This window comes from Lactuca saligna, chromosome 1, assembly GCF_052625555.1.
Source record: "Lactuca saligna cultivar CGN05327 chromosome 1, ASM5262555v1, whole genome shotgun sequence".
In the NCBI taxonomy this organism is placed as follows: Eukaryota; Viridiplantae; Streptophyta; class Magnoliopsida; order Asterales; family Asteraceae; genus Lactuca; species Lactuca saligna.
Genome location: NC_136417.1, coordinates 38,287,333 through 38,306,516, shown reverse-complemented (window position 1 = coordinate 38,306,516; position 19,184 = coordinate 38,287,333). Strand labels below are relative to the sequence as shown.

Below are 19,184 nucleotides of genomic sequence, written 5' to 3'. Positions count from 1 at the left end.
GAGAAAACAAAGTGATCTAAACTGATAATACTAACCTGACATATGGATATGGAAATCTTGCAGGTAGAACTGGAATGAGGATTACAACTTTAATGAAGCAGTTTGATGTAAGCTTAATGAAAAAAAAATCGCAGAAACAATTGAACATTAAGAAGACGAATGAGGTGTTTCAAAATTTTGGATTTCACGTTTTGAGGTAAAGTTATATGCTTGAATATTGGAAAAAGATTACGATTATATGATTTTATTGTTGTTGGATCTTTATTAGATATAATTTTCTTCCTGATTTTTTGGAATTTAAAAGATTACAACTAAAAATTAGTTTAATATTCAAATTCCATCTAAAAAAGGAGTATAGAATATTAGGAAATAGTTGGTTGAATATAGGTTATTTACAGAAGATAAGTAAATATGCTGCAACCATTACAAAAATGTATGAATTAATTTTAGAGAATCAAAGATATAAATTTTGTTTACAATTGGTTATTGATTATTTATTAAAAATAACATATTTATCGTGACAAAAATAATAGTTATTCTAAATAATAGACATAAATGTTCCATGTTTAAAATAATCAACATAAAGATGCGAAGGTGATTATGGTTAATATTCATTATTGGAGTCAAATGCAGTTCACGTGTAAAAGCAAAAATGTTCGCATTTGGTAATACAAATCAAAATTGGGTTTCGCATATGAGGTTGTATGGATTGGGGTTAAAGATGCGAAGGTGATTATGGTTAATATTCATTTCGTATTTGGTGAGACAAACAACTCAAATGCGAATGAACTAAAAAAAAAATGACTGGAACATGCGAAGAAAGAGGGTGAATGAAGAATGTGAATTTTACAGTAGAATGCGAATTGGGAAAGAAAGCTAAGAATTTCGCATTTTTATTATACAAATTGATTGATTGATTGATTTGTCTTAATTGTTAATTGTGATATATGAAATACTTATCAATTTAGGGGCAATATGGTCATTTTGAAGTAAAAGAAGCCTTGGTTATTAAATGAATCATATGAAGGATCTGTTATTTGATTTTGGAATTGGGGCGAATAATCGAACGATTTGGAGTTGCGAATTTGATTTTGAAAAGCCAATCAGTTGGGTTCGCATATGAAAACAGATAAGTTTTGATTTTGGATTCGCAATTGGGTTATTGATTGAGGGACGATTCGTGAAGAAAAATGCGAAGTCAAGAAGGACTGTGAAATGTGATTTGTTCAATATTGGAGTCAAATGCAGTTCACGTGTAAAAGCAAAAATGTTCGCATTTGGTAATACAAATCAAAATTGGGTTTTGCATATGAGGTTGTATGGATTGGGGTTAAAGATGCGAAGGTGATTATGGTTAATATTCATTTCGTATTTTGTGAGACAAACAACTCAAATGCGAATGAACTAAAAAAAAAATGACTGGAACATGCGAACAAAGAGGGTGAATGAAGAATGTGAATTTTACAGTAGAATGCGAATTGGGGAAGAAAGCTAAAAATTTCGCATTTTTATTATACAAATTGATTGATTGATTGATTTGTCTTAATTGTTAATTGCGATATATGAAATACTTATCAGGTTAGGGGCAATATGGTCATTTTGAAGTAAAAGAAGCCTTGGTTATTAAATGAATCATACGAAGGATCTGTTATTTGATTTTGGAATTGGGGCGAATAATCGAACGATTTGGAGTTGCGAATTTGATTTTGAAAAGCCAATCAGTTGGGTTCGCATATGAAAACAGATAAGTTTTGATTTTGGATTCGCAATTGGGTTAATTGGGTTATTGATTGAGGGACGATTCGTGAAGAAAAATGCGAAGTCAAGAAGGACTGTGAAATGTGATTTGTTCAATATTGGAGTCAAATGCAGTTCACGTGTAAAAGCAAAAATGTTCGCATTTGGTAATACAAATCAAAATTGGGTTTCGCATATGAGGTTGTATGGATTGGGGTTAAAGATGCGAAGGTGATTATGGTTAATATTCATTTCGCATTTGGTGAGACAAACAACTCAAATGCGAATGAACTAAAAAAAAAATGACTGAAACATGCGAAGAAAGAGGGTGAATGAAGAATGCGAATTTTACAGTAGAATGCGAATTGGGGAAGAAAGCTAAGAATTTCGCATTTTTATTATACAAATTGATTGATTGATTGATTTGTCTTAATTGTTAATTGCTATATATGAAATACTTATCAAGTTAGGGGCAATATATTTTATTTGAGTTATAACCAAAATCAACTAACTTGTCCAATTTAAAACAATAAAAGTATCCAAAAATATTCAAAACCAATAATATTTGACATCCTAAATACCCCAAAATAAAAATCATACCAAGCAATTAAAATATCTTTATAACCAAAACAAATGATCAAAATATATTAAATGTGTCTTATAACCGATAGAAACTCACTTTTCAATTTTTGGAATCAAGAGTGGAGTTTCCTCTGCGGTTGACTTTCTTTTAGCCTTAGTTGAACTTAAATCATATCCAGAATCAACATCATAAATTTCTTGGAGGTTGCGCTTCAAATCACCTGATATTTTGCAAGGACTTGTTGCGGTTGACTTATCAACTGTTGAGGGTGTAAAACTTTTGTCTGTTTGTGAGATCACATCCTAATTTAAAAAAAAAATGTTTGATTCCTAAAAAAAATAACTAATATAATTAAAAGTTTATAAAATAAAATGAAAAACCTTTTGAACAGGCTGTACAACATCATCGGATTCCAAAGCAACTTGATTTAAGGAGACAGATTGATTACTCTAAAAAATAAAATGGAAATATGTTAATCGTTATGTACTTTAACATTAAAGAATTGTAAATTTTCAACAATAAAAAATTACATACCATAAGTTCTATTTTACTTTCCAATTCACAAACAATGGACATATCTTCTGTAACTCTGAGAACTGTGTAGATGTTATTATAGTTGTTGACATTGTATTCTGTAATATCTACAACAAAACCAAACTTGCGGTTTTTCAACACATTAAGTTGCGTTGGAAATAGGGCATCACTGTCTCCGGCCTGTAAGATATATTTTAATAAATTAAAAAAATTAAGTAAATGTTTTCTGATTTTAAAGGTATAAATAATATACCGCATCATGTATCTTTTCAACTCGTAGGCACTTATATTTAACAACCTCCTTGCTTCCCTATCAAAAAGAGTCAATCCAATGGTTCCAGTACAATCTTGTACGTTAATTGGAATTATATACCTAAAACAAAAAATAATTATGTCATTGTTAGTGTTGTTTTAAGATTGACAAAATTAATAGAAATAAATATGTCTATACTTTATAACTGACTGAAATTCAGATTTTTTGCATTGTGCATTTGTACACTCGACAACCATAGTTTCTGAAATTCCCTCAGGGTTGGTATACGAATGATTGGTTTTGGGAACAGGGATAATTTTTTTTCCACATTTTTTGCATGCTTCATAATACCATGGTAGATTCTGCCTTATATTAACAATGGAAGCAACTAATAAAAACTTCATTTCCTGTATCATATAAAATGTAAAAATTATTAAAATAAATTATGCAAAAATAAAATGTAAAACATATAAAATAATGCAATATACCTTAATTGGTTCGGTGATCTCACAGATTGTTTTTAATGGAAAATTGCCCTTAAAGTCATCTGTATATGAAGAAGAGTAGCTTTGAAGTGTAGTTATGCTTTTTTCAGTTATACCGAAATTGTCATGACATTTCAACCTGTAATGTTTAATTTAGATTCATGAATATTAGGTTTTGTGTTTTTTTTAAGTTAAAATACATTATAAAAAAATAAAAAAGAATTGGAAACTAACTTATTTTTAAACTCATTTATTTCATAAATGTCAGAATTTATGAACAATTTCGTTACTTCAAAATGACTTTTAGCTTCACCAAGACCTGTAAAAAATGTATATCAAATTATTAAAATTTATATAAAAACAGTAATTATAAACATCTATATATAAAGACTTAATACAAACCATTCCAAATGTTTAGCTTCAAAAACTGCATCACGATAACAACAAAATTAACAGTCGGGTTATTTTTTAGGTATTCTGAAATTTGATATGCTTGACTTCCAAAAATAGTAACCTTCAGATGTACAGAACTAAATAAACCATAAAATAGTATATTAATATTAATTTGTGATTAATTAAAGATAATAAATAATAAATAAATAATACAATATAATCTCACTCTAGGTTGCTAAGAGTGACTTTTATATAATGCTTGGATGGTACTGGATTTGAAGTTTCAAGAGGCCTAAATGACACGATATGTCCAATAACATCTACACAACAGATACCACAAAAAAATAAAAGTTTAGGATTAAATTCGTAATATTTAAATAATAAAATGTATAACCAGAAAAACAAATGATAAAAAATGATTTTATTAATATTTTATGACTAACCAAAGAATGTGTCTTTTGGGTATGTTTGTTCTATGATAGAATTAAAGTCAACAAACATAAATCCATTGACCGGACCCGAGAAATCATCACATTTTTTTAGGATGCTTTTCCAATCCAAAGTTAAGGTCTGTTTATGACCTGTATAACTAAAACCATTAGTAACAGCAGCCATATTGGGTTTTATAACTATATAACTTTCATCTTCCTTTAAAAGATGACGAAATCTGGAGAAATTCTGATTGAAGACACGAGCGTGGTATTGTGTACCCTGTTTAAAAAAAAATTAAAAATTATTATGTTCATGAAACATGTCTAATATTGAATGATGAATAAAAAATATATCAAATACAACAAACCTCCTCATCCATGATGATCATTTCAATGGAACAAACTTTATTATTTCTGACAAAGTTCCAAATTTTAAGCACCCGAATATTGATATGCGATTTTTCATCTATCTGGTCAATGTTATTTAGGTAAACCTTATTTCCTATTTCCATTTTCTGCAATAAATTTAATCATTATAGAATTGTAAGAAAAATTAGCAACCTTTTAAATTAACAGCAAATCAAAGTAAATGAAACAGCAAAACAAAAAAAACATATTGTAATAGTTAAAGCTTTGAAGAACAGTTTTTTTTTAAAGAAAATAAAGTTCTCATTTTTATTACTAATTTCGTATTTTGTAATCATTTTCATCATTATTTACGTCTTTTAAACTGAAAAGGTAGAAGAAGAAGATGATTAAGAAGAATTAGGAAAAAGAAGAAGACAAACATCACTAATAAAATGAAAAAATGATAGAAACTGATAAATCAGACCATTAAGAGCATAGAAATATTAGTAATCCTGATATTTTAATACACTAACCTGATATTTGATTTTTTAAGCGTTGCAGAATCAAGAAGAATAATTTTGCAAAGATTACTATGGAGCAGAATTTCTATGGAGCAGAATGGTAAAAAGAAAAGAACCGTATGAATGGTATTTACATTTGAAAAGTTTTTATGAATCAATAAGAATCAAGAAGATTACGTTTGCAAAGAATAATATTGCAGATTTTTAGGGATTTAATTTGCAATCAAAATAAACAAACTTTCAAAATTAATCGGGTTTTTCGAATCTGAATATTAATTAACATATTTTTTCAATGTATTTCCATATCTTTTATTCATTTAAATTTTTTGGTTGAATATTTTGAAAGGATTTGTTTGCAGATTTTTCCGGAATTATTGAATTTGGATTGTATGGTATTTACGTAAATATAGATGAATAAAATGAGCGGAAAAACTCTATTTTGGAGGTCTTATAAATTAACACGTGGCAGAGTTCTACTTATTTATTAGAATTAGGATATCGCTTTCTGAATATACCTGCTCCTCATTCTTTATAATAATAATAAAATGGGATGTGAGAGACGTAGGTGTCTATCGACTTACAAAAATTAAAATAAGAAGAAACTAAGAGAGGGCCCACCGGCCACATGGAGGTGATAAATAGAAGGAAGTATGTCGATCGATAGGGATGTGTTTGTCAGTCGTAAGTCGCTAGAAGAAGACAACAATGGTATCCTTTGTTGGTTGCATAATTTCGCGTTCTGCCTTTCACATTGTAAATATCTCCATGTCCATGGTGTCAACCAAATTGAACTTACTACTTAAACTGCATCAAACCATCTTTGAGTCGAAGGAGTCGAAGGAGTCGAAGTCCACCACTCTGGGTAAAACGTTCGATCTTCCATGGAAGGAATTTCGAATCAAGATAAATTGAGCATCGATACAGAATTACAAACCAAGTTACTCCTTCACAGTGATGATCATGATCGTAAGGGTGGTATGAGAACCATGCCATTTATCATAGGTACTTCAAAATCCCCAATTTCTTACATCCTTGTATATACTCTGTACTCGAATTCACATAAAAATCGATCAATTTTTGTGAGCTCGAAGATAAATACATCTCGATTGTAATAATTACGGTTTGATTTTGATTTTGATTTTGGGGGCAGTGAATGAAGCATTTGAGAAAGTGGCGAGCTATGGATTGACGCCAAACATGATATTCTATCTGATGGAAGTTTATCACATGGAAGCTGTAACTGGAACCAGCATACTCTCCGTCTGGTCAGCACTTTCAAATGGTCTCTCCATTTTTGGAGCTTTCATGGCTGATTCCTACTTGGGTCGGTTTCGGGTCATTGCTATCGGGTCTCTCACCTCCCTTCTTGTAAGTCTCTCACCTCCCATCTTGATTTTGATTTTGAGCCATTATTTAATCATCTTGTTGCTACAGGGGATGATTTTTCTATGGCTGACCTCCATGTTCCCAGAGTTACGACCTTCATCTTGCGAAGAACTCGACACCATTTGCAGCCCTGCAACACCAACCCAACTCGCTTTACTTTTCACATCTTTTGGTCTACTATCGATTGGATGTGGTTGCGTGAGACCATGTTCCATGGCCTTTGGTGCAGACCAACTCAACAATCATCCAACCATAAACAACCAAAGGCTCATTGACAGCTTCTTTAATTGGTACTATGCTTCTATGACAATGTCAATGGTTGTAGCATTTACAGTAGTGGTCTACATTCAAGATGAGTATGGTTGGCAGGTTGGATTTGCAGTTCCTATGATGTTAATGGTTTGTTCTGCTCTCATGTTCTTGCTTGGATCTTCTCTTTATGTGAAAGTTAAAGTTGGCAAGAGCCCGTTTTCAGAATTCATTCAAGTTCTAGTTGTTGCTTTTAAGAACCGGAAAGTCAGTCTTAGTCACGATGACTGCTACAATCATAGCCATGGAATGGATAGAGTTGAGTTAACAGAGAACATAAGGTTTGCCAATTACTACAAAATTACTTTAGTTTTTCGTGTTGTTAACTAAAAGAATAGAAAAAATAACATAGCCTAACTCATATTATCTATATCGTACTTTAGGTTTCTCAACAAAGCGTGTGTTATTAAAGATTCAAACACAGATCCATGGAGTCTCTCCACTGTCGAAAAGGTCGAATCCCTTAAATCTATAATTTGTATAGCACCCATTTGGTCTTCAGGAATTCTACTATACACCACAAGTACCCAAAGCTACCCGACACTCCAAGCAAACACAATGAATCGACAAATAACCTCCGGATTTGAAATCCCAGCTGCATCTTTCGGCTTATTTATGGTCTTAACACTCACAATATGGATCATCTTCTACGATCGTATCTTAGTCCCAATTCTAGCAAAACACTCACACCAACCACGTGGGCTCCACCCAAAAACCCGAATGGGAATTGGGCTACTAATCTCAGTCGTGGCTATGGTAGTGTCCGCAATTGTGGAATCCATAAGGCGCCACGTGGCAAGGTCGGGTGATGACATGTCAGCAATGTGGTTGGTGCCACAATATTGTTTGCTAGGATTAGCGGAAGCTTTCAATGCAGTAGGGCAGATGGAGTTTTATTATTCCGAGCTTCCAAAAAGCATGTCGAGTATTGCAATGGCGCTCTTCATGGTGAGCAATGCATTCTCGGGGCTTGTTGGAAGCTTTTTGATCAATGTTGTTGACTCGGTAACAAGTGAAGGTGGTGAAGTGAGTTGGTTATCGAGTGATATTAATGAAGGACATGTGGATTATTACTATTGGTTACTTGGTTTCTTGAGTTTGCTTAACTTTTTCTACTTCTTAATCTGTTGTCGTCTTCATCGGAGGTTTACGTCATCCACATGAGCCTGGAGAAGAACGGGTAATAATTATGGCATGATATGTTATGTGATGTAAATTTTACATTATGCCCATGTTTGGCAAAACTAGCCGGTAGTTGGAAACTGTAGCTTTTGTTTGTTATATGAGTGTTTAACAAAAGTAATTGATAGCTTTTGAAATGTATAAAATTACATAAAAAGACAATTGTTCAAAAAAATATGTAAATATTTTTAAGGGTAATTTTAGAAATTTATTAAAAACTCAATAACTTTTGCTTAAACGACATATGAAGTAACTTTTAGATTTGAAGTTTTTTGCTTAAACTAAAAACTTGTAAAACTTGGTTTTAGTGATGTTTTAATTTCGAGACATCAGACTGGAATTTGATCAAGTGATGGTGCTGGTCTTCAAAGGAATAGACTTTAGGCCCTTTTCGGATATTGGCAACATTATATTAAGTGATTAAAGCTCTCGATTTGTGCCTTGAAGCCAAGGGTAAAACTGGAAAGGTGATATATTGGGTTTCTTGCATGAATTAAGGATTTTTGTTCGATATGTTTTTAGTCAAAAGTAACTAGACAATATTGTGGGGCTCTTCAATACCTTTCCGTGCATATAAAGAACGCCGAAAATTAGAAGATGGAAGGTTTTGCACTACATAGGGTGTAGAGGAACAAATTTTTAAGGAGTTACGCATGGCGTAAATTAAGTTGCGCATTGCATAGCTGTTGCTAACCAAACCATAATCCTAAGGTTTGGGGCCCTATTTAAGGGCTCTAACTTCTTGGAACCTTTCCTATTACAAACCTTAATCACCTCAAATCTTTTCTTTGAAGCCCTACCAATCAATTGTTAGTTTAGGAAGCATTTGTGGGCTTTTTAGGTGCATTCTTGAAGTAAGAGTCCATTGGAGAAGCAAGTAAGACCTCCAAGGTTTGTAGATCTAGACTTTGCACTTAATCATCTATCTCCAAAATGTATAAAGCTTGCATATTGATGTTCTTTTTGTTAGATCTAATTAGTTCATGCGTTTAATGCTTTTTGTTCCATAATCTTGGTCCTTGTGAGTATGGGATGCTCTAGACCATTTGAATGCATCCTTCTGGTGTTTTTGAGGATATAGAGTGTAAGTCAACTTAGGGTTAACTGTTGAATTTTGGAATAGTACTGGAAGGGAAAAATGGCCTTTTACCTAAAGGAGGTTTAATTGAGAGCCTAGACACTTCGTGGGCCAATCGTTTCCTTGATTGTTAATTAGGGTTTTATTATGGATATGTGTAGGAATAGAAGGTTTGATATCGTCGGCTCGAGTGGGTGGTTTATCTTGTCTTCAGAATTAAGGTGTGTTTCTCACTATACTCATAGTTCAAAGGCACAAATATTGGCCCATCAGTTCATATTATGTATCATATGTATAAGATGTTACTATGCTATAATGGTCTGTTAGATTGGTAGATCTGTACGATTACCTGTATTGTTGGTTATTGTTTATATATTTGCATATTTCGACATGGTGTGGTTGGCTTGAGGCAGTACAACTTTGTGATATACGCCAACAAATCCGGGAGCAATCAAGTCATAAGATGAGGGTTGGGAGAGCATTCCTGTTTTTTGTTGTGGGCTTGGGAGCAATCCAGTCATAAGTTGAGGGCCATGAGGGCATTCCAGTCTTATGTTTTGGGCTAGGGAGCAATCTAGTCATAAGATGAGGGTCGGGAGGGCATTCTACTCTTATGATGTGAGCTCAGGGGCAATCCAGTCCGGAGACTGTAGGCCAGGTGCAATCGAGTCGAGAGACTGTGGGCCCAGTATGCATGTATTGTTTATGTATTGTTGTGTGGGTTATTCTATGGGAACTCACTAAGCTTTGTGCTTACCCAATTGTTTGTAATTGTTTTTTAGGTACCATTGGTGATTGTGGGAAGGCGAAGGCATGATCGTACATATCCTCCTACTGATTTATACTTGAGAGATTATTTGATACTCTGACTCTATGGATTCATTTTGAAAATAATGATTGATTATCTTATGGTTTTATGAAAATGTTTTTAATAAAAATGAAAAATTGTGTCATGGTTTTTGGGTTGTTACAAGACTAAACGTTCATACTCCCAAACGAAGATTTTTGTTTAAATCTAGTTTTTTCGTTAAAAGATAGAATCACACATACATGCATGCACGTATGCACACACACAGAGGAAATAAATAGTATATTGGCAGGTTAGTCCTTAGACTTTTTGGGTTTCAAACTTTGGCACACTGCCCTTGATGGTTAATAGGACCTCGTAATTCCATCTATAGAGTGCACATTGCCCCTAATGGTCAATATGGCCTTATAATACTTTAGATTAAAGATGATATTTTAGATAATATATTCCTATACTGAAACTCCATGAAAACAAAGTTACACACTTACACATAAACATTTACCACCGCGAATAATATAAACACACACACACACACACAAAAACAAGCATATTCATCATTCATGAGTGTGTTTATCATTATTTCAAAGTGTTTTCTAAACAATTTCATTTTCATCTAAGTCAATGCTAATATATATGACATTTTTTAAATGTGCTCATTTACATGTGTTTTCTTAAGAACACTCATGTAATACCTGTTTTTTCATAACATGCATTATTTCAAGAGAAGATGAGTACGTGAAATACAACATAAAGTCACGTTAAATTGATCATTTTCTATTTAGTAAAAAGGAGTTGAGGAAAGTTGTAGATCTTCTAAAGTCGATTTCATGGATATAAAGATCGTAGAAAACGGAGTTTGTTTGAAAAAGTTATGGCTGTTTGAAGTTATGATGAAAGTATATTACTATTTTGAGAAGGTCAACAGAAGTCAAAGTCAAACGGTCAACTTTTGAGTCACCACGGCATGGTGGTATGCTCACCACAACATGGTATGAGTTGAGTCACCAAGACACGTGACGGAAGAGTGCAATATGTGGCAATTGTTGGAGAAACTCATGGCCACGGTGTGGCCATGTGACCATGACGACGTGGCATTGTTGATGGTATAAACAGATCTTATTTGGTGTCGATTAAGAGATTTTGGCACACATGATTGGAGATGCTGCTCGGAAAGCATTCTCAGGAGATTATAACGAAGGGGATATACCCTTGAACGAGAGATACGGGCTGACTTACGAGATTCGTTGAGGTATCTTTTACCCCGTTAATAATGATTATGAAATGTCTTATTTTTTAGATCTATTGGACCCGAGTATGTGTTACGGAATTCATGATATGGTGTTGTTACAAACCTTTTGGTAATATTAGTGAGTAAATCTTACGATTAAATATTTAGTCAAGACTGTGAGGGTTATAAACCCTAATGATCGAGAAATCACCCATTGTGAGAGATTTAGCTAACGACTTACGAGTTAATCCTGTTCCGATTATATTATGAGATTTGATTATTATTGTGACAAAAGGTCACAAAGTATAGCCAGCAATGGGTTGTGACAGGTTCTAATGAACTTTTTATTCGATGAATAGGTGTTACCACGTAACAAGTTGATAGGCAGTGAAGGATTGAGATCGGATCTGGAATTAGTCTACTGACTAACCATGTGAATAACACTAGTCTAGCATCCGTTGATGTAATATTTGTGCTATACATTATATAAGATATGTATTGTGATTTAAATGATCAAACATTATTGAGAAGTAGATCTTTATTAACATTGATCATGATTGACAGATTGATCATGATCAAGAGAGAGAGAGAGAGAGAGAGAGATATTATCAAACTGAAAGATAGATTATGATTGAGAGACTGATCATGATCGAGTGAGAGATCATCACACTAAGAGATAGATCATGACTGAGAGATTGATTATGATAAAGAGATATATCATCACACTAAGAGATAGATCATACTGAGAGGTAGATCATTTTTGAGAAATAAATCATTACTGAGTGACAAGTCATTATTAATGGGATAAATTGTTATTATTGAGAAATTGATTTATATTAAATTGATTATGAGGATATGAGAACACCACTAATTGGTGTAATTTATTTGTTAAATATCATTGATGATGAGTTGTTATGTGATAAATATGATTTTGTTACAATAGTTGTTATTTACTAAGCCGTGAGGCTTATGTTGTTGTGATGATCATTTTGCAGGTAGATTATTGTGGCGCTCGACTTTGATCATGTCCTTGAGGTCAATACGATCCCTATTGATAACTTCTTGTATTTCGTAGTGCCAATATACAACAAAATTATTTGTAAAATGTAAATGAGAACTGAAATTTGTTTGGGGTGTACTTGGTAATAAAAAATTGGACGTTACAACTTTGTATCGACGTTATGGTTTAAGTAATTAGGTTCTTATATTAGATTCCTAAACTTAAACCATAGAGTAGATGATAATTGATTAGATCTTATGAATATGAGTTAGTTTATTATTAGACATTTTAAGCATAAAGCTTAGTGATGAGTGTGTAAAGTCACGTCTTCATCTTTCCACGAACCAATGATACCTGAAAATAACAGCAACTGGGTAAGCATAAAGCTTAGTGAGTTCCCCCAAAAATATCGCACCTATTAAGACAAATAAAACATGTAATAGGTCCAATCCGTCATCGGACTAGAATACCCCAACCCAATAAGTCATTAGACTGGAATGCCCTGACCCAATCAATCATCGGACTAGAATACCTCGACCCAATCAGTCATAGGACTGGACTACCTCAGCACAACCAGTCATCGGACTAGAATGCCAACATGCAACGGGTCCAATCAGTCATCAGACTGGAATACCCTGGCCCAATCAGTCATCATACTGGAACGCCTCGGTCTGTTGGCTTACACATATAGCAGTAATGCCTCAACCTAAACCGCACTATGTCGACATATACAATAGATAAAACATATAACAAAAAACAAATAATCATGCAGATTTAGCGGATCACTACAACATATCAACATCCTATATACAAGGATACAAAACCAACAACCCAAGGAATACGTAATCATATTGTTAACGTGTCCCTTTAGGAATACGTCAAAGATAACAGAACAGTTATCTAAAGGACGGCCTACCTAACGGTCTCTACCCAATATAAGTGATTAGGCTTAGGCCCTCACCCTCGCGGCCTCACGCTTAGACCCTAACGCTCTAGCGCCAAGGTCCAATTCAGGACAAGAAACTCCAGTTTAAAATAAGCCAAAATAGTATTGGCTACTCTCCAAAGCGACAAGTGTAGCACCCAGGGTACTGTCCTCTGATAGTTCCACACCAATATCAAATAACCACTTGTGGTGCATGATCCGCCAATAGGAATCCCCCACATTCTTTCGGCCCAGACGAGATAAAAGATCATGTCGGAATCAGGTGTAGAAGACGACAAGTATAAAAGGGACCTTTCTTCTCCTGAAGAAGGGATTTCCACATTCTCTATCCCATACCTAAACCTTATGTCAGAGCTTCGTTCCAAGACCACCTCCTGGACGACGACTGACGTTAGTTCTTTCTTTGTTGTGCTTCTAAGGCTTAACCTAGGCGAAGCTATTTCGGGACGACGATAAGCTCGGGAAACATATCATAACATTTGGTGCCATCTTGGCATGTACTTAGAGTTACACAACCTTAATACGACTCTAGACGTTGGCAATGATGGGAAGGGAACATACGACGTCCAGTAGAGGAGAAACAAGTCCAATCAGATCAATGTTGTCGCTTGATGGCACACAACCATCTGCATCAGACGAACAAGCCTCCACCTACACACCAACAACACAGAAATCAAGTCCAATAACAGGAACCGCAACAACAACAATCGCCTCCCTATGGCGACCGTTACCTGTCACAACAAAACACCCGGTTACAACCGCGACTGCAGCGCCTCAGTCGAAAACAACTCAACAGTTGCAACCACCGAACCAGCAGTCACAACTATCGACCCTACAATCACAACCGATGGCTTCCCAGCTGCAACCACCATTACAACATGCGGAGACGAACACTTGATCGCTAAACGCCACACCCTCCTTCGCTCTATAATCAATGACGAGCCATCAGTCCTTTATTAAGGTGAGCATGTTGCATATACCGCTTTCTATGTAGCAAGTACTGAAGTTTAACCCTTGCATTTACAAGCTCCAGGAAACCTTCCTTCAAGCTCACACCACCGCTGAAATGGAAAGAAGGCAGCTAGCATGCAACATCTTTGACATCAGAAATAACTTGAGGACCAAGTTTGATACCGATAAGAAGAGTATTAGGGTTTGAAAAGATGTTGGTAAACACCAAGATCATAAGAGCGAGATCTTCACCATCAGGAGGCCGCACAATAGACACAAGCATCGTGAGGCTGACGACAACTTAGAGGTACTATCTAGAAACCTCCTTAACATCAACTTCTCACTATAGGACCCGATGCCACACAACTGGAACCCCCGGGATCCACTTTTAATCACTGCTTGTATATGTCAAAAGCAAATCCATCGCGTTTACATAGACAATGGTAGTAGCACTGACATCCTTTATGAGCACGGCTTCAGGCAGTTGTCGACTTCCTGGAAAGAGGGCCTGAAACCGCCAACAAGCAGGCCATTGGTCGTCTTCACAGGACACAGTCTATGGCCATTAGGCACTATACACCTCCCACTCATGTTGGTTAGCCATAAAGTGAGGGAGAGCATCACACGAACAATCGAGTTCTCGGTAATGCGATTCCCAACGGAACAAAACATATTGCTTGGGTGGCCTATGCTCTTCCATTTTGTATCAGTTATGACATCCCGAGTTTTAGAAATATAAACAAAACACATTTCTTCGAAAATGCTTTGATAAAATCATTATCGTGTTTTTGGGACAAATTCCACATAATTAATCTTTTTAAAAGAATACTCTGATTTAATAAGCATGAACAAATTGGTCTCTTCAGACCGTAAAAATGGAGATGTCATAAAGGAAAGATCGAGTATTAAAAGCGAAATGTTGCCCGAATTTCGAATCATCACTATAACAAGTGAGTGCAGAGTAACTTCGACTTACATATAGATATGAAGTAACTAGATGATTATATTCTAAATGTGCCTATTGTTTGTACTTCCTATTATCCATTCTAGATGAAATATTATAACATTGTTTTATTTGATCGTGTGTGTGTGTGTGTGTATATATATATATATATATATATATATATATATATATATATATATATATATATATATAGGGTAGAAAATGGATGAAAATGATGAAATAGATGAGATGAAATGATGATAAGATGATAGGCCTTAACTTTATAAATGATCTAGTCGTCTAGCAGAGTATAAATGACGACCACAAAGTATTTTAGATAGTCCAATAGAATGCTAGCAGGCTCGCAAACTTTAGGTGTTTTGAACTATGTTTTCATTAAAGATGTTCTTCATCCCTTGACATATATCGCTAAGGAATCCCCGAAGTGGTATTTTCTACCCCAATACTTATAGTGACCATATAATAGGTCCCTTGAGGCTAGTATTTAGGTTATAATGTGAGGATAATGGGAATGGGTAATCAAGTTGAATTGTTTGATAAAAAAATATAATTAAAAAAAAATAATTATCATGGATTGAAACCCTATGTGCTCACCAGACTTCCCTAAGTCTAACCCACTCAGTTTCGTTGTATCACTTATAGGGGTACGAAAGCACATGAATATTGAGATGATTCTGATCAAAGGATAATAAAATGTAGGCCAATAGGTTAATGTACTCTTGTTCCGTTATTTAATCATAACTTTTTAACATTTTTTCGTTTATATGAAAACGACAATTAAAACTAGATCTTTTGAATCAATAACTTTTTTTACAATTCATAAATGTTTTTTTGTGAAATTTTTTTACAACTTAAGGATAATATTTAACTTTTTGACTTTTTATTCCTTTCCTAAAAAATTATTTATTTATCCAAAACTAACATTAATTATAATATTTCTTTTAAAATTATTTATCTTAGTTAATTAAAATCATATTACCAAAGGGTTTCTAGCCCAGCGGCATCTGGTGTTGCACACCCTCTTTGAGGTTGAGGGTTCAAGTCCCGTGAGGGACATAAGTGGAGAATTATGAGTAGTGTAGGAGTAGAATAGATTTATCGTTCCAAAAAAAAATAAATTAAAATCATGTTAATATTTATTATTGTTGTTATTTATTTATTTGATTTTTTTAATATTGTTGGGATATACTATTTAATATTAATTTTTATTTACGTTTTTTTTATTGTTGTATACAAATGTATTATTTAATATCATTATATATTTATTTTTTAATGTTTTGTTCCTTTGTATTCGAATTTCTTTTTAAGTTCCACTCGTGGTGGAGATTATTCATATCCACGAATTCAACGCATTCTTTTCTTGTTGAATAGACTAGTAATAAATTGACAGAAAGAAAAAGACATTGTTAAGCATGTCGAATTGTGGATCGATATGGACAGTGGCTGTGATAAAATAGAAGAAAGTATGTCGATCGATAGGGATGTATTTGTCATCGCAACCCGCACCCGCAAGAAAGCAGAGCATCCATGGGATTATCCAAATTCAAATTACTATTTAAACTTCAGCAAACCATCATTGAATCGAAGTTGATCAACCAGGGGAAAACATAGATCGTCCATGGAAGGAAACTCGAATCAAGATAAATCGAGCATTGATAAAGAATTACAAACCAAGTTACTTCTTCACAGTGATCATGATCATAAGGGTGGTATGAGAACCATGCCATTCATCATAGGTACTTCAAATCCCCAATTTCTTCCATCATTATCTGTACTCTAAACTCTAATTCACAGGAAAACCTTATCCGTCCACCATTGTTTTTGAGTTCGAGTTATGAATGAATCTCTGTCGTATCAATTAGGGTTTTGATTTTGATTTTGGAGCAGTGAATGAAGCATTCGAGAGAGTGGCGAGCGATGGATTGATGCCAAACATGATATTCTATCTAATGGAAGTTTATCACATGGAAGCTGTAACCGGAACAAGCATACTCTCCATTTGGTCAGCACTTTCAAATGGTCTCTCCATTGTTGGAGCTTTCATCGCTGATTCCTACTTGGGTCGGTTTCGGGTCATTGCTCTCGGGTCTCTCTCCACCCTTCTTGTAAGTCTCCCACCTCCATAATGATTTTGGTTTCGAGCCACTATTTTAATCATCTTGTTGCTACAGGGGATGATTTTTCTATGGCTGACATCCATATTCCCACAGTTAAGACCTTCATCTTGCGATGAACTCAACACCATTTGCAACCCTGCAACACCAACCCAACTCGCTTTACTCTTTTCATCTTTTGGTCTACTCTCAATCGGATGCGGTTGCATCAGACCATGCTCCATGGCCTTTGGTGCAGACCAACTCACCAATCATCCAACCCAAAACAACCAAAGGCTCATTGACAGCTACTTTAACTGGTACTATGCTTCTGCAGCAACGTCAATGGTTGTATCTTTTACACTACTGATTTACATTCAAGATGAGTATGGGTGGCAGGTTGGATTTGCAGTTCCTATGTTGCTCATGGTTTGTTCTACTCTCATGTTCTTGCTTGGATCATCTCTTTATGTGAAAGTTAAAGTTGGTGAGAGCCCGTTTTCAGGGTTCATTCAAGTTCTAGTTGTTGCTTTCAAGAACAGGAAAGTGAATCTTAGTCAAGATGACTGCTATAATCATAGCCATGGAATGGATCGAGTTGAGCTAACAGAGAACTTAAGGTTTCTCAACAAAGCGTGCGTTATTAACGATTCAAACACAGATCCATGGAATCTCTCCACAGTCGAAAAGGTGGAATCCCTCAAATCCCTAATTCGTATAGCACCAATTTGGTCTTCGGGAATTCTACTATTCACCACAAGTTCCCAAAGCTACCCAACACTCCAAGCAAAAACAATGAATCGAAAAATCATCTCAGGAATCGAAATCCCGCCTGCATCATTCGTCTTATTCCTGGTCTTAACGCTCACAATATGGATCGCTTTTTACGATCGTATCTTAGTCCCGATTCTAACCAAACACACACGTCAACCGCGTGGGCTCCACCCGAAAACCCGAATGGGAATTGGGCTAGTAATCTCATTCGTGGCTATGGTGGTGTCTGGAATCGTGGAAACCATAAGGCGCCACATGGCAAGGTCGGGTAATGACATGTCAGCGATGTGGTTGGTCCCACAGTATTCTTTGTTAGGATTAGCCGAGGCTTTTAATGCAATAGGGCAGTTGGAGTTTTATTACTCTGAGCTTCCGAAAAGTATGTCAAGTATTGCAGTGGCGCTCTTCATGGTGAGCAATGCGTTCTCGGGGCTTTTTGGAAGCTTTTTGATCAATGTTGTTGACTCTGTAACACGTGAAGGTGGTAGTGTGAGTTGGTTATCAAGTGATATTAATGAAGGACATGTGGATTATTACTATTGGTTGCTTGGTTTCATGAGTTTGCTCAACTTTTTCTACTTCTTAGTCTGTTGTCGACTTCATAGGGTTTTCTCATTGTCTACGTGACCTCGAAGAAGGTCAACATTAGGTTTTAGCATCCAATTACAAATTGTGTAATATTGGATACTTATTCTATAAATATTATACGGATAATCCAAAAGAAATTAAGTATTTGATTACACATTTTCAAGCACATGAGGGATCTTCATGATATGATTAACAGTTGTGTAAAATCAGTTCTCTTATCATATTCATATAAGTAATTAGTAATGTAAAAACTTATATTAATTATCATGAATGTCATGGAATGTGAATTCAATAATTTACAATTTTTTTATAAGACATGCATACTTATTGATGTCACTCCTGTAGTTGAAGTATTTTCTTTCTCGATTCCCTAACACGCCGTTCCCGAGTTCAACTTAACGAGAGAAAAGAACTTCCGTTCTTTAAAAAAAACGAGAGAAAGGAAAGGAAATGAGTGGAAATGAGAAGAAAATAAAAGAGATTGGTGTCCCCGAGTTTCATTAAAGAGGAGAAGTGGAGGGAAATAAGAGGATCATTTTCAATCCGATTTGGGAGGATTTGGAAAGAAAGAACAAAATGATTCATTTTCCTT

The 19,184-nt window shown here is 34.8% G+C and overlaps 3 protein-coding genes across 4 annotated transcripts; 2 read left to right on the top strand and 1 right to left on the bottom strand.

Annotated features, from left to right (window-relative positions):
* Positions 1–4,423: 4,423 nt before the first annotated feature.
* Positions 4,424–4,928, bottom strand: LOC145005006 (uncharacterized). The gene is made up of 2 exons (XM_078964042.1): positions 4,785–4,928; positions 4,424–4,696 (listed from the first exon to the last, which is right to left on the bottom strand). Exons 1-2 carry the CDS (start codon positions 4,926–4,928, stop codon positions 4,424–4,426), a joined length of 417 nt encoding a protein of 138 aa, XP_078820168.1.
* Positions 4,929–6,007: 1,079 nt separating this feature from the next.
* On the top strand, positions 6,008–8,400 carry LOC145033196 (protein NRT1/ PTR FAMILY 1.2-like). The gene is made up of 4 exons (XM_078981986.1): positions 6,008–6,287; positions 6,436–6,653; positions 6,720–7,261; positions 7,364–8,400. The coding sequence occupies exons 1-4, from the start codon at positions 6,167–6,169 to the stop codon at positions 8,142–8,144; spliced, it is 1,662 nt and encodes a 553-aa protein (XP_078838112.1). The 5' UTR covers positions 6,008–6,166; the 3' UTR covers positions 8,145–8,400.
* An 8,081-nt stretch (positions 8,401–16,481) lies between these two features.
* On the top strand, positions 16,482–18,894 carry LOC145033170 (protein NRT1/ PTR FAMILY 1.2-like). 2 transcript variants are annotated; one of them, XM_078981983.1, is made up of 3 exons: positions 16,482–16,873; positions 17,025–17,242; positions 17,309–18,894. In XM_078981983.1, the coding sequence occupies exons 1-3, from the start codon at positions 16,756–16,758 to the stop codon at positions 18,629–18,631; spliced, it is 1,659 nt and encodes a 552-aa protein (XP_078838109.1). In that variant the 5' UTR covers positions 16,482–16,755; the 3' UTR covers positions 18,632–18,894. The 2 variants fall into 2 exon arrangements, with proteins under 2 accessions (XP_078838109.1, XP_078838111.1); XM_078981985.1 differs by having other exon boundaries at positions 16,752–16,873; positions 16,932–17,242.
* Positions 18,895–19,184: the final 290 nt, after the last annotated feature.